This window comes from Cervus elaphus, chromosome 1, assembly GCF_910594005.1.
Source record: "Cervus elaphus chromosome 1, mCerEla1.1, whole genome shotgun sequence".
Lineage (NCBI taxonomy): Eukaryota > Metazoa > Chordata > Mammalia > Artiodactyla > Cervidae > Cervus > Cervus elaphus.
The window spans coordinates 95,502,563-95,518,836 of NC_057815.1; the positions used below are offsets into that span (position 1 = coordinate 95,502,563).

General features: G+C 39.6%; 1 protein-coding gene across 1 annotated transcript; it reads left to right on the top strand.

Moving 5' to 3' along the window:
* The first annotated feature begins 15,132 nt into the window (after positions 1 to 15,132).
* On the top strand, positions 15,133 to 16,062 carry LOC122676681 (putative olfactory receptor 5AK3). The gene has a single exon (XM_043876286.1). The coding sequence runs from the start codon at positions 15,133 to 15,135 to the stop codon at positions 16,060 to 16,062; it is 930 nt and encodes a 309-aa protein (XP_043732221.1).
* The last annotated feature ends 212 nt before the right edge of the window (positions 16,063 to 16,274 follow it).

The window sequence follows — 16,274 nt, forward strand, 5'->3', positions numbered from 1 at the left end:
ATTGAACCCAGGTGTCCTGCACTGCAAGCAGATTCTTTACTGACTGAGCGACCCTTTACTGGGTCGCTTTTTACTGACTTCCCTTTACTGGGAAGCCCCAATGCTACCTCCAGTAGATAATTTCTTTGAATGCAGGAAATTCAGCAACATATCATAGGGCTTATTTTCCCTTGGTTTTAGTTTGAGGACCATATCCCATACTACATGAAAAGGGGCTTTTTATAGTATAATCTCTCATTTTGAGATTATAAGATATAAAGTGTGTATAGACTTGACAAAATATATAGTTATTTCAAATATATTTCAGATACATTCTTAAAGAGTAGAAAACCCCAGTTTTGTATTTGTGCTGCTAAGTGCTTGGTTGTGCCCAGTCCTTTGAGAGCCCATGGACTGCATCCTGCCAGACTCCTCTGTCCATGAAACTTTCCAGACAGCAGTACTGGATGAGGTTGCCATTTCCTATTCTAGGGGATCTTCACAACCCAGGGATCAAACCTGTATCTCTGTGTCTCCTGCATTAGCCGGCAGATTCTTTACCACTGTGCCACCTGGGAAGTTCAACCAATATTAAAATTTAGGTTCATAATTTCCCATTCATTTAAACACATTCCCTAAATTTTCTACAACGAGGCTTCTCATTTGTTCTGTTCCAATTATTGCATAACCTGAAATGTAAAATAAATGTACTCCTTTGAAAAGTGCCTTATGACTCAGGCTATTGTTTTTCTTCCATTCCTTAGCTGTGTCTGACTCTTTGCCACCACATGGACTGCAGCACGCCATGCTTCCTTGTCCTTTCCCATCTCCTCCTGCCCTCAGTCGTTCCCAGCATCAGGATCTCTTCCAATGAGTTGGCTTCTCCTATCGGGTGGCCAAAGTATTGGAGCTTCAGTTTCAGTTTCAACATCAGTCCTTCCAATATTCAGGGTTGATTTTATACAGAATTGATTGATATGATCTCCTTGCAGTCCAAGGGACTCTCAAGACTCCTCTCCAGCATGACAGTTTGAAAGCATCAATTCTTCGGCGCTCAGCCTTCTTTATAGTCCAACTCTCACATCCATACATGACTACTGGAAAAACCATAGCTTTGAACATATGGAACTTTGTCTGCAAAGTGATATCTCTGCTTTTTAATATGCTATCTAGGTTTCTCATAGCTTTCTTTCCAAAGAGCAAGTGTCTTTTTGTATATCTTACTTCCATAGCAATAGAAAACCTGGAATGTAGATGGATCTAAAATGACAGTGGTCATTCATTTATTTAAATGAGAAAATGAAAAGGCCAAGAGTGCTTTGAATCAGGAAGACAGACTGTTGGCAAAAAACCTTCAGATGACTCTAAAAACGCCATGTTAGCTAGATAAAAGAGCAGGTTTCACAGCCAGTCTAATGAACTGGCCAGAAAAATGTGAGTGAGTGAGTGAGTGAGTGAGTGAGTGAAGTCGCTCAGTCGTGTCCAATTCTTTTGCGATTCCATGGACTGTAGCCTACAAGGCTTCTCTGTCCATGGAATTTTCCAGGTGAGAGTACTGGAGTGGGTTGACATTTCCTTCTCCAGGAGATCTTCCTGACCCAGGGATCGAATCTAGGTCTCCTGCATTGTAGGCAGATGCTTACCGTCTGAGCTACCAGGGAAGAAAAATGTACTTACTGTTAAATGACACAAGAACTATTGGGCAAAAAAAGAATATATATCTTTTCAAATACACTTTCCTACCTAAATTCTAAGAGAAGAGTAAAGGTAACATGAAGTCAGTGGAGCAGAACCAGACTCTGCCCAGCAAAGAGTTTGTTTATCAAGGAAGTAACCTTCTCTGCAGGGCAGGCCAATGTTTCTTCAAAGGTCAGGGACAGTAACTGAGAATCATGGAACACAGACAAAGGATGTCCTGAGACCTTGGAGGGAAAGTTGGAGATTAATGCACAGAGTTGTGACTATAGTTAAAATACAGTACCATATACTTGAAATTTGCTTGAAAGATTTTAAGCGTTGTCACCACAGGAAGGAAGGAGGGAAAGAGGGAAAAAAGGAACAGAGGGAGTAAAGGAGGAAGGGACAAACAGGAAGGAATGAAAGAAAAAAAGAAAAGAAATATGTGAGTGATAGATCTATTAATGAGCTTAATTATTGTGATCATGTCACAACCTGTATCAAAATGCAAATTACATACCTTAAATGTATACAAATTTCGTCAATTATATCTCAATAAAACTGATAGGAGGGAGATGATAAAGCAAAGAAAAATTTAGTGTACATTATTAAGTCTATGTGGCCAAATAGGAAATAACACTCAAAATGCAGTCACACAGTGCTCTACTTTCAATACTGAGGTGAAAGAAATCCCAAAATGAAATAAACTCCATGACAAATAAACAAAAGCAGCAAAATCTCTGAGGTTTATGTGAAGAAGAAAACAGTTGACATCAGTTCTGACATACGAAGAGTTAGCAGTCATTAGCCCTTGTCCAAGAAACAGCCTTCCTTTCTGACATTACACAGACCAGTAATGGTCTGATGCTTCATAATCATGTAATTTTCATAAATATGAGCTTTATTTTTTTAATATAAATTTATTTATTTTAATTGAAGGCTAATTACTTTACAATATTGTAGCGGTTTTTGCCATACATTGGCATGAATCAGCCATGGGTGTACATATGTTCCCCATCCTGAACCCCCCTCCCACCTCCCTTCCCATTCCATCCCTCAGGGTCATCCCAGTGCACCAGTCCCGAGCACCCTGTCTCATGTATTGAACCTGGACTGGCGGTTTATTTCACATATGATAATATACATGTTTCAATGCTATTCTCTCAAATCATCCCACCCTCACCTTCTCCCACAGGGTCCAAAAGACTGTTCTACACATCTGTGTCTCTTTTGCTGTCTCAAATATAGGGTTATTGTTACCATCTTTCTAAATTCCATATATATGCATTAGTATACTATATTGGTGATTTTCTTTCTCGCTTACTTCACTCTGTATAATAGGCTCTAGTTTCATCCACCTGATTGGAACAGATTCAAATGCATTATTTTTAATGGCTGAGTAATATTCCATTGTGTATATGTACCACAGCTTTCTTATCCATCTGCTGATGGACATCTAGGTTGCTTCCATGTCCTGGCTATTATAAACAGTGCTGTGTTGAACATTGGGGTACACGTGTCTCTTTCCATTCTGGTTTCCTCTGTGTGTATGCCCAGCAGTGAGATTGCTGGGTCATATGGCAGTTCTACTTTCAGTTTTTTACTTTAGGCTGTGTGGTTCTAGACTAGACTAAGGGAAGCAAAAAATATAAACCCTACTCTTGAATAAATCAGTATTTTGTGCACTCATTTATACATTTTCATACAATTTTAAACATTTACATTTAAACATTTACTAGTATAGAATCATGGGACACCCATAATTGAATCAGATAGTCTCTAGCAAGAGATTTAGGAGCACTGAGATAGCTCAAAAGAAAGAAAGAAAATAATACCATGATTAACCTGCTCACCTTCTTTCGAAAGCAATTGGAGGAATAGAACCAGGACTGATCCCCAACCTAGCATAGCAGCCTGGGAGCCTGAGAGAACCACCTGGAAGGGTAGCTAGATGTCAAAATGGAATGAAGATTAAGCACATGTCCATGAAGCAAAAGACTAAAGCTCAGTCATCAAGGGGACACCCTCATGAAAAGTGAAATCACTCAAGAATAAAAGTGAATGAAAGTTTGGTACACACAACAACTTCGATTAGTTTCCAGGGAATTATGCTGAGTGAAAAAGCCAAACCACAGAGTTGTACACTGTGTAGTTCCAGTTCTATAACATATTTGAAATGACAGAGATGTAGTAATAGAGGACAGATTAATGGGTACCAGGATTAGGAATGAGTGAAGAAGGGGGTGGGGTGAGGTTAGGTCGTGCTGTAAAGGGAACACATGGGATTCTTGTTTGTGCTGCTCAGTGCCTTGACTGTGATGGTGGGTACAGGATCGCTGTGGATCATACATTTTTTTCTAGAAATTATTACAAATTCATACACACAAATGAGTATAGGGCAGATTGGGGATATCTGGATAAAATCAGTGGAATGCATCAATGTCAATAATCTGGTTGTTATTTTTTTTTTTACAGTTTTGCAAAATATTACCATTAGGGGTATATTAGTTTTCTGTCACTACTACAACAAATTACCATAATTTTAGTGGCTTAAAACAACACAAAGTCAAAGCTATGGTTTTGCCAGTGGTCATGTATGGATGTGAGAGTTGGACCATAAAGAAAGCTGAGCGCTGAGGAATTGATGCTTTTGAATTGTGGCGTTGGAGAAGACTCTTGAGAGTCCCATGGACTGCAAGGAGATCCAACCAGTCCATCCTAAAGGAGATCAGTCCTGAGTATTCATTGGAAGGACTGATGCTGAAGCTAAAACTCCAATACTTTGGCCACCTGATCCGAAGAAGTGACTCATTGGAAAAGACCCTGCAGATGCTGGGAAATATTGAAGGCAGGAGAATGGGACAACAGAGGATAAAATGGCTGGATGGCATCACCAACTGAATGGACATGAGTCTGAGTAAGCCCCGGGAAGCCTGGCGTACTGCAGCCCATGTCACAAAAAGTTGGACACAACTGAGCAACTGGACTGGACTGAAAACAACACAAATATATTACAGTCCTGGAAGTGAGCAATTCAAAAGAAATCTCCAGATCAAGTGTCAGTGGGGCTATATTCTTTTCTAGATAAACTAGGGAACAATTCATTTCCTTAATTTCATCAACTTTTAGAAGCCACCTCTTAATCAAGAAGCTACAGACTGACTAAATCTAGCTTTCTTCTTTCACTGATTAAAGGTTTAACCCTAGCAACCTCAAAGCCAAACACTACTCAAAACCTCTTATTCCACGATTGTTAACTGAAATATTTCAATGGTGCAAAGTGTAATTGGAAGAAAGGATGCTATTATCCAGGGCTAAGTTTTTTAAATATATCTGGTTTTCAGGGGAAAAAAATGGAAGAAGGGGTCAAGAGTCATTGCTTTCTCCAAATTAAAAAAAAAAAAAAAATGCTCAAAGTGGTAACATAAGACATTTAAATAGTGAAAGTGAATTGAAAGCGTTAGTCGCTCAGTCATGTGGGACTCTGCAACCCCCCTGACTAGCCCATCAGGCTCCTCTGTTCATGGGGGTTCTCCAGGCAGGAATACTGGACTCAGTTGTCATTCCCTTCCCCAGGAGATTTTCTCAAACCATGTATTGAACCCGTGTCTCCCGCATTGGTGTGTGGTTTCTTAACCACTGACCTAACTCTTATTTATCACGATAGACGTGTACGCCCTTAAACTTACATTAGCGTTGGATTTCTTTTTTCATGTAGCCATGCTTTTTGCTGATTAGGGTGACATAATCTGCAAAATTTGCTGCAAATTTGCTGATTATGGTGACAAAAATGATTAAAGTCAGTTTTCTAGACCTGAACGCAGTTTTTTAGACATAGTAAAAATTGTTTAACCTGATTCATAATGGGAAAAATTTTTTAAGGAGTTGTTCTATAACAAGACAACACACACACAAAAGTCCACAGTGACAGTAACATGATTAAATGTATCTTCTCCAGAGAAAGCATAAATGTTCTCAGCTGAGCACTGTTTATTCTGAATCCATTACAGCCCCTGAAGGCTCAGATTCTCAAGGGAGCAAGTACTGCTCTCTTAGGCGCCAGCTTTAAACTCCCCAGTTAGAAGGAGGCGCACAGAGACCTTGGTGGCCAATCAGCCGGGATCAGTTGTGGAAGGAGAATCTGGATGAAACTGTAAGTAACACAGAACTCAGCCCATTTTTCAAAATCAGCCGTGTGTCATCCCAGGGTGTGCTGGAAATGGTGGAGCAAAGGGTCAGAGCCAAAGTCCTCGTAAGTTTGACCCTGAAACCAGGAATAAAGGCTTCACTCCTGGTGACACGGTGGAAACGGAGTGAGGGAACTGAACTTGGTTGAGTGTTGCCTGAGGTTAAACAAGTGAATGAGTGAATATTATAATATGCATTTAGTGGATTATTTGCATGTGTTATTATGAGCAGTTTTTAGTGCCCATTCAAAGCCTGGCCCTATTCTGGGACCTTTACACAAGTCACTTTATACTTTAAGTCACATCATTACAAAGCAGACTTCTTTCTTGTACTCTTCTTTCTCAAATATATAAATCTATTCTAAAGCAATTTCCCCAGTGGCTCAGATGGTAAAGAATCTGCCTGCAGTGCAGGAGACCTGGGTTCAATCCCTGGGTTGGGAGGAGGGCATGGGAGGATGGCAACCCACTCCAGTATTCCTGCCTGGAGAATCTCCATGGACAGAGGAGCCAGGTGGGCTACAGCCCGTGTGGTCGCAGAGTCAGACACGACTGGGCGACTAAACACAGCGCACTTTAAAATGAAATGGTGATGAAGTTCATAAGTTTAAAGACATTCCCTGTCTACTCTCACATTCAAGGATAATCACTGGAAGTTTGGCATGAATTCTTCCTGTGCTTTTCCATGCATAAATAAAATAAGAAAAAGAAAGGAGTGAAAGAAAATTTTATTTTACAAAGGTCCAGCTCTACATATTATTCTGCAACTTGCTCTGTTCACTGGACAGTGTGATGTAAGCACCTTCCCAGTCTCTTACCTTTCGGACGATGTATTGATTCATAACATGAATTACCCATGCATTTTACCATTTCCAAACTACTGCTACTGTGTGCTGTGTGTCAGTGAACTTGACTACCTTGTAGGTCATCCTGTGCCCCCCAGTTTTCTAGAGCGCGGAACTGAGGCCAAGGGGAGCTGCCTGCTTTGTCTGTATGAGGCAGGGCAACCAGAACTCAAATCCGGGTCGGCCTGTTTCCTTCCTAAGGCACAGCACTGAATGTAGCTTCAGAAGCACCAGGTTTCAATACAGGTTAAGCATGTTCAAAATACTCGGGTACTTGGTGTGAGTGCTCATGTCTGTCTGTATGTCGTAAGTATGCCTGTGTGTTGTAACCCTCATACCAACATTCCACAGCTCTTAAAAACATCACCATGTCATGAATGTTATTTGAATTCAAAATGATTACATTAACAAAGCAAATGTCATCATCTCATCAAGAGTCTAGTTAAGTCTACTTGTGATGATTGTTAGCTTCCTCTGATAAGGGCTGTCACCCACTGGATGGAAGCCTCCTTGAAAGTGTTGCATTAAATCTATTTTACAGTAAATTTACCTGAGGAGGTAACTTACACTTATTAACCTTTAGCCCTCTCTAAATGTTGAAAGAAGACAATTGTTTCTTGTTCCTTCACTACAGAGTTATCCCATTCTGTTCATTTCTCAAGATGTTTGAAAAAACCAGATTGTCCCCATCAACCACAGGTGTGGTTTGCTACACTCCCCACCACTAAAGTGTGTCAGTTGCTCAGTCATGTCTAACTCTTTGCGACCCCATGGACTGTAGCCCACCAGGCTCCTCTGTCCAAGGTGATTCTCCAGGCAAGAATACTGGAGTGGGTTGCCATGCCCTCCTCCAGGGGGGTCTTCCCCACCCAGGGATTGAAGCCAGGTCTCCCGCATTGCAGGTGGATTCTTTACCCTCTGAGCCACCAGGGAAGCCCACCACTAAAGGCCCCTTCTTATCACATCGTATCTGTGGAGCCACAGCCCTGCCTGGTATTACTGACTCCAGAGGAAGGAGCCCTCTATTGGTGTATGGGGATGTGGGGTTTTTTGGTGAGGAAATTCTGTCATTGCACAAAATTTAAGGCACATTAAAATACATTTAACAAAAGGAAACAGCCATGCATGCAGCCGCCACCTAAGCTACTGTAGCGTACTTTTTATTACTCAGCTTTCCATTTCAGAAATTTATCTACATAGATGTTATAGCACCAATAGACTGAATTCTTGATGATTTATTTAATAGTTTTTTTTCCCTATGCTCAAAGACGCTGCTATGGATCTTCCTGTGTGTAATTACATTTATATGTACCCATATTCATGCATATACTCACATGTGTATGTATGTATATTCTTGTTTACATGACCTATAATTTATCCAGGTACATATCTATAATACAAATTCTGAACCTAAGGGAGGCATACATTTAATTTTATAAATATTTCCAAACTTGTCTCCAATATGACTATTCTAATTTATATTCCCACCTGGAATGTGAGTCTGCATTCTCACATTTAATTTGCATTTTAGCCTAAAATTATATTTCAATGCAGTCTTTATATACTATACTACTAGGGAGTTATATCCTTTTATGTCCATATATCAATTGCCTAAGCTTTTCCTTCTGTAAATATCCTGATTATATCTTTGGTGAATTTTTTCCTTAGCACAATTTATGAAAATTATTTAAATATACTGGATAGTAATTGTTTTTCCAATGATATGTGTTGCAAACAAATTTAACTGAGCAAATTTCCAGTATTTTTTATAATGTTGATACATTTAATTTCTTTACCGTCTGAGCCACCAGGGAAGCTTTTTAATGTTTAGTGTTTTGTGCACTTATGTCTTATTAAAAACCTTTACTGCATAGCTAAGTGGTAGATATTCTAATATGATTTGCCCTTACACCTTTATAATTATAATATAAGGGTAAAATTATATACCCATACACCTTTATAATTTAATGCCATTTGGAATTGGTAGAGTTAAAAGTAGAAACACAATATAATTTTTTCATATGTATATGCATTTACATGCTCAGTTGAAAAGTTGTCTGATTCTTTTGAACCCTAGGGATTGTACCACACCAGGCTCCTCTGTCCATGGAATTTCCCAGGCAATAATACTGGAGTGGGTTGCCATTTCCTCCTCCAAAGTATAAGCACTTACACACCACAGTTTATTGGCGTATTTTATTTTTCATAGTTTATTTTTCACAGTTTATTTCAGTTTATTTTTCATTGATGAACATGCTACTGTTTTCATACATTGAGCTTTCAGAGACTTGTAGGCCTGTTTATGATCTCTTTTTCACAATTCCATTGTTCTCTTTGTACAACTACTAACACCTGTCTTTATTGTTATTATTTTATAGAAATTTCTGATATTTGCTAGGACAACTCCCCACTTTTTTCCCTTTAAAAGTCTCTTAGCTATTTTTGAGTTCTTTTCTCTTTCATATATATTTTATAAGTTTGTGAAAGTGGGCATAATATCCTCTCAAGCACTTCACTGAAATTAATATGAAGGAAATTTCATGTTGATACAACTTGGACTTGATTGCTATTAGAAAATGTTTTCCCCTGCTTCTGATGTTTCTCTCCTGCAGTGGGAGTTCAAATGGTGTAATCACAGCCATCCTAACATCATTTTATTAACTCACTTCCTAGAAAGATGGAGTGACGTATCTGATTGGTAAATCTGAGAACAGCCTGGCATGCTTGGCTCTGCCCTCAACCTCAGAAGCAGCTAGTCTGCTGAGGCCAGTGCCCCCCAGCATCTCAGAGGTGCTTCCCCAGAACATGCCAGGGGCAAGACCAGTCACCACCACCAAGATGGGCGGACAAGCCTGGTAACTTACGGTGTTCACTAGGAGCAACTAACTAGACTAAGAAACTTGAAAGTTCCCCCCACATGTCAGGAGGTGATATTACAGTCTCCATATGTACACTAACTTTTATTTCTCAACTTGTTCAAATCTTGGGAAAGGAAGAAAATAGCTGTTCTCTGGAACCTCCTTTCAGTTCAGTTCAGTTCAGTCACTCAATCGTGTCCGACTCTGTGCGACCCCATGGACTGAAGCACACCAGGCCTTCCTGTCAATCACCAACTCCCAGAGATTATTCAAACTCAAGTCCATTGAGTCGGTGATGCCATCCAACCATCTCGTCTTCTGTTGTCCCCTTCTCCTCCCACCCTCACTCATTCCCAGCAACAGGGTCTTTTCAAATGAGTCAGCTCTTCGCATCAGGTGGCCAAAGTATCGGAGTTTCAGCTTCAGCATCAGTCCTTCCAATGAATATTTAGGACTGATTTCCTTTAGGAGGGACTGGTTGGATCTCCTTGCAGTCCAAGGGACTCTCAAGAGTCTTCTCCAACACCACGGTTCAAAAGCATTAATTCTTTAGCATTCAGCTTTCTTTGTAGTCCAACTCTCACATCCACACAGGACCACTGGAAAAACCATAGCCCTGACTAGACAGACCTTTGTGGACAAACTAATGTCTCTGCTTTTTAATGTGCTGTCTAGGTCGGTCATAATTTTCCTTCCAAGGAGTAAGCATCTTTTTATTTCATGGCTGCAATCACCATCTGCAGTGATTTGGGAGCCCAAAAAAATAAAGTCAGCCACTGTTTCCACCATTTCCCCCATCTATTTGCCATGAAGTGATGGGACCAGATGCCATGATCTTTGTTTTCTGAATATTGAGCTTTCAGCCAACTTTTTCACTCTCCTCTTTCACTTTCATCAAGAGGCTCTTTAGTTCTTCTTCACTTTCTGCCATAAGGATGGTGTCATCTGCATATCTGAGGTTATTGATATTTCTCCTGGCAATCTTGATTCCAGCTTGTGCTTCATCCAGCCCAGTGTTTCTCATGATGTACTCTGCATATAAGTTAAATAGGCAGGGTGACAATATACAGCCTTGACGTACTCCTTTTCCTATTTGGAGCCAGTCTGTTGTTCCATGTCCAGTTCTAACTGTTGCTTCCTGACCTGCATACAGATTTCTCAAGAGGCAGGTCAGGTGGTCTGGTATTCCCATCTCCTTCAGAATTTTCTGCAGTTTATTGTGACCCACACAGTCAAAGGCTTTGGCATAGTCAATAAAGCAGAAATAGATGTTTTTCTGGAACTCTCTTGCTTTTTCGATGATCCAACAGATGTTGGCAATTTGATCTCTGGTTCCTCTGCCTTTTCTAAAACCAGCTTGAACATCTGGAAGTTCATGGTTCATGTATTGCTGAAGCCTGTCTTGGAGAATTTTAAGCATCATTTTACTAGTGTGTGAGATGAGTGCAATTATGTGGTAGTTTGAGCATTCTTTGGGATTGTCTTTCTTTGGGATTGGAATGAAAACTGACCTTTTCCAGTCCTGTGGCCACTGCTGAGTTTTCCAAATTTGCTGGCATATTGAGTATAGCACTTTCACAGCATCATCTTTGAGGATTTGAAATAGCTCAACTGGATTCCATCACCTCCACTAGCTTTGTTCATAGTGATGCTTCCTAAGGCCCACTTGACTTCACATTCCAGGATGTCTGGCTCTAGGTAAGTGAGCACATCATCATGATTATCTGGGTCATGAAGATCTTTTTTGTACAGTTCTTCTGTGTATTCTTGCCACCTCTTCTTAATATCTTCTGCTTCTATTAGGTCCATACCATTTCTGTCCTTTATTGAGCCCATCTTTGTGTAAAATGGATTAAAGATTTACTGAGCATGGTTCTGCACATCAGAAAAAGCCCAGTATCCCCCTCAGTCAGTCTATCCCATCAGGAAGCTTTCATAAGCCTCTTATCCTTCTCCATAAGAGGGCAGACAGACTGAAAGCCATAATCACAGAAAACTAACCATTATAATCACATGGACCACAGCCTTGTCTAACTCAATGAAACTATGAGCCATGCCGTGTAGGGCCACCCAAGACAGATGGGTCATGGTGGAGAGGTCTGACAAAATGTGGTCCACTGGAGAAAGGAATGGCAAACCACTTCAGTATTATTGCCTTGAGAATCCCATGAACAGTATGAAAAGGCAAAAAGATAGGACACTGAAAGATAAACCCCCCAGTCAATAGGTGCCCAATATGCTACTGGAGATCAATGGAGAGATAACTCCAGAAAGAACGAAGAGATGGAGCCAAAGCAAAAACAACACCCAGTTGTGGATGTAACTAGTGATGGAAGCAAGGTCTGATGCTGTAAAGAGTAATATTGCATAAGAACATGGAATGTTAGGTCCATGAATCAAGGCAAATTGGAAGTAATCAAACAGGAGACGGCAAGAAAGAACGTTGACATTCTAGAAATCAGTGAACTAAAATGGAATGGAGAGGGTGAATTTAACTCAAATGACCATTATATCTACTACTGTGGGCAAGAATCTCTTAGAAGAAATGGAGTAGCCATCATAGTCAACAAAAGAGTCTGAAATGCAGTACTGGGTGCAACCTCATAAACAACAGAATGATCTCTATTCGTTTCCAAGGCAAACCATTCAATATCACGGTAATCCAAGTCCATGTCCCGGCCAATAATGCTGAAGAAACTGAAGCTGAAAGGTTCTATGAAGACCTACAAGACCTTCTAGAACTAACACCCAAAAAAGATACCCTTTTCATTATAGGGGACTGGAATGCAAAAGTAAGAAGTCAAGAAACTCCTGGAGTAACAGGCAAGTTTGGCCTTGGAGTACAGAATGAAGCAGGGCAAAGGCTAACAGAGTTTTGCCAAGAGAATGCACTCGTCACAGTAAACACCCTCTTCCAACAACACAAGAGAGGACTCTACACATGGATATCACCAGATGGTCAACACCGAAATCAAATTGATTATATTCTTTGCAGCCAAAGATGGAGAAGCTCTATACAGTCAGCAAAAACAAGACCAGAAGCTGACTGTGGCTCAGATCATGAACTCCTTATTGCCAAATTCAGACTTTAGTTGAAGAAAATAAGGAAAACCACTAACTCATTCAGATATGACCTAAATCAAATCCCTTATGATTACACAGTGGAAGTGGCAAGTAGGTTAAGGGTCTAGATCTGATAGACAGAGTGCCTGATGAACTATGGACAGAGGTTCGTGACATTGTACAGGAGACAGGGAGCAAGACCATCCCCAAGAAAAATAAATGCAATAAGGCAAAATGGCTGTCTGAGGAGGCCTTACAAATAGCTGTGAAAAGAAGAGAAACCAAGTGCAAAGGAGAAAAGGAAAGATATACCCATGTGAATGCAGCTTTCCAAAGAACAGCAAAGAGAGATAAGACAGACTTCCTCAATGATCAGGAACCTTCTTTAGGCTTTAGCAATTGTCCGTTCAGTGTATGAGTGGATTTGGTTATTGAAAGTATATTTTTAAAGCTGTTTGTGTCTACACTCATAAATGAAACTGCTTCTAATTTTTTTTCCTCAAAAGTTACTTAAATGAGTGTCAAGGTTATATTAGCCTTATGAAATGACTAGTCGATTTTTTTTTTTGAGACTCACAGGAAAAAATTATATAATTAGAATTATTAGTTTTATAAAGTTTGGTAGAACTCCTGTAACATAACTGGGTCTAGTGTTTGTGCATAGATTTTTAAATGTCAAGTCAAATCACATAATGATTAAAATAATTAATTATTTTATACAACTCACCCACACACAGACACACACAAATGCACACACACAGTGACTACAGTTGCTTTCTATCCTGTTAGTCTGCTTTATTTTTTTAAATATATTGGAAAGCACAAATAGCATTTAAATTTTTTTTTCTGATATAAAATGTCATGATGCAACAATCACCATATGCCAGCAACCAAGTTTAAATGGAAAAATATGATAATTGCTTTTTACTCCACTGGAGATATGAATTAGGAAAGAAAACAACTTCCTTCAATTATTTTTTAAAAGAGCAAACCATAAGGCAAAAAAAAAAAAAAATGATAGTTATTTTAAATGTAAGGTTCTCTGGTCTGTGAAGGACATCAAAGATGACAGAATGTGAGAAAATATTTACCAAGTAAACTGAGAGGAGATTTAAATCTTGGATAAATAAAGAACATGTGAAATCAATTCAGAAGAAACACTTACAAAAGAAATTAACAAGCAATTTACAAAATAATAAAATCCCCAAATTCTAAGACTATTAGATAATGATCAAATCTACTTGTTATTAAAGGGGAAAAGGGAAAGATAAGATATCACTTTACACCTATTTTCCACCAAAAAATTAGGAAAATATCAATGCTCACTCAGAAGTGAGGATGTGGGAACACATGTATACAATTAGCAAGAGGGTACACTGGTGCATCCATTATGTAAAATGATCTGGAAAAACTTGGTCAGATGAAATATGTGCATGCCTTCAGACACAAAAATTTTGTCCCTAGGATTACACCCTAGAAAAATTTCTCACTGAGTTAACCATAGTGGAGGCAAGTTGTAGGCAGTCCGCTGTCCATCACTAGGGAAGCACATGGGTAAATTAGGACGGATGGACACCACGGAGCAGTGCTACTCAATGTGTGGTCCACGGACCAGCGCTAGTCCTTGGACTCTCTGTTTCTACTGTATAATGAGACAGTAGAAACAGAACTGAAAGTGGATGGAGCATTTAAAACTATTACAGAATTTTAACAATGCTAAGACCTAGTTATTGACTTTTACAAACACAGGGCCACAACAGATAGGAAATTTTATAAAGAAAATTATGCTTTACTGTAAATACCTTGATAAACAGTTCCACAAACGGCTCTACAATTCCATGAAGCCATCATGGCAGAGAAGATCTACAAGGAAGAAAAAGAAAAAAATGAAAATATGGAGGTAGACGGGAACAAGATAATATAGAACCCCACGGGTATGTCAAATTTCAAATATAATGATTAGTATTTAGGCAAATTTGTATTTCTGATTAAAATATACGGAATGTAAAAGAAAGCTTAGTTAAATAAAACAATGTTCTTATGTGTTTCTGAACTGATGTATGTATGAAGTACTGTCAGTTTGCCTATTGAGAACACAGCTACTGGTCCTTGGCAATTTCCCCAAACTATCAATGGAAATGTCTAAGTTAGGTGTCGAGGTTCAGCCTTTAAAATCTAATTCTATTAAATCATGGAGAATATTCTCTGATCCCCCTCACTATGAAGTTAAATATGTGTGTGCTTAGTCATTCAGTCATGTCCAACACTTAGCAACTCCATGGACTCTAGCCCACCAGGCTCCTCTGTTCATGGGATTCTCCAGGCAAGAATCCTGGAGTGGGTAGGCATTCCCTTCTCCAGGGAATTGAACCAGGGTCTCCTGCATTGGCAGGTGGATTCTTTACTGTCTGAGCAAGCAGGGAAGCTCTGAAATTAAATACAGCGTTAGTTAAAGTATCACAATCCTCCTAGCTTTCTCTGATCTCTTTGCACCTTTTCAGCTGATATTTAAATTTGTTGGCCATGGAACAAAACAATGGAACTACAGCGACTGAATTCATTCTCCTGGGATTCGCTGGTCAACACAAGTATTGGCGTGTCCTCTTCATAGTATTTCTAGTGATCTATCTGGTCACCCTGGTGGGTAACATTGGCATGATCCTCCTCATCAAGATTGACTCTTCCCTTCACACCCCCATGTACTTTTTCCTCCAAAACTTGGCTTTTGTTGATCTCTGCTACACCTCTGCTATCACTCCAAAAATGCTCCAAAACTTTGTAGACACAGGACAATCCATCTCATTCATAGGATGCATGGTGCAATTACTAGTCTATGGGGCTTTTGCAACAGGTGATTGCTACATCCTGGCTGCTATGGCAGTGGACCGTTATGTGGCCATCTGTAACCCACTTCGCTATGGAACTGTCATGTCCCAGAGAGTCTGCAGTCAACTCTTAACTGGTTCATACTTCATGGGTTTCCTAAATGCTTCTGTAAACACAAGTTTTACTTTCTCATTGAACTTTTGCAAATCCAATAAAATTAATCACTTTTTCTGTGATGCGCCCCCAATTCTGGCCCTCTCTTGCTCTAGTATTTACTTGAACATCATGCTCCTAACAGCCTTTGTGGGGTTTAACTTGACATTCACCGTGTCAGTTGTCATCTTTTCCTACATGTTTATCCTGATCTCCATCCTGAAGATCTCTTCTGCTGCAGGGAGGAAGAAAGCCTTCTCGACGTGCGCCTCCCACCTGACAGCTGTCACCATTTTCTATGGGACACTCTCTTACATGTATCTGCACCATCGCACCATAGAATCTCAAGAGCAAGAAAAAATGGCTTCTGTGTTTTATGGCATTATGATCCCCATGTTAAATCCCCTCATCTATAGTCTGCGAAACCACGATGTGAGAGAAGCCCTGAAAGGAGTTGGAAAGAAGTGTTTCTAGACTGAACATCAATTTCTAACTCAACATTGTTCAACAAGCAACCGACAGTTCTCTCTTATTTCTCAACAGCAGAAGATGTAGAAGATATCTGTGAGTTACAAACAAAAAATTATACAAAATATATTTCCTTGATTGTATCAGTAGCTTTTGAAAGATGATCAACTTTATGACCTGAAATGATCAAATCACCTTCTAATTCATATTTCTCAGAG

What these genes read in the sequence shown, in the direction of transcription:
- LOC122676681 (XM_043876286.1), top strand. Translation starts at nt 15,133, where the DNA reads ATGGAACAAAACAATGGAACTACAGCGACTGAATTCATTCTCCTGGGA.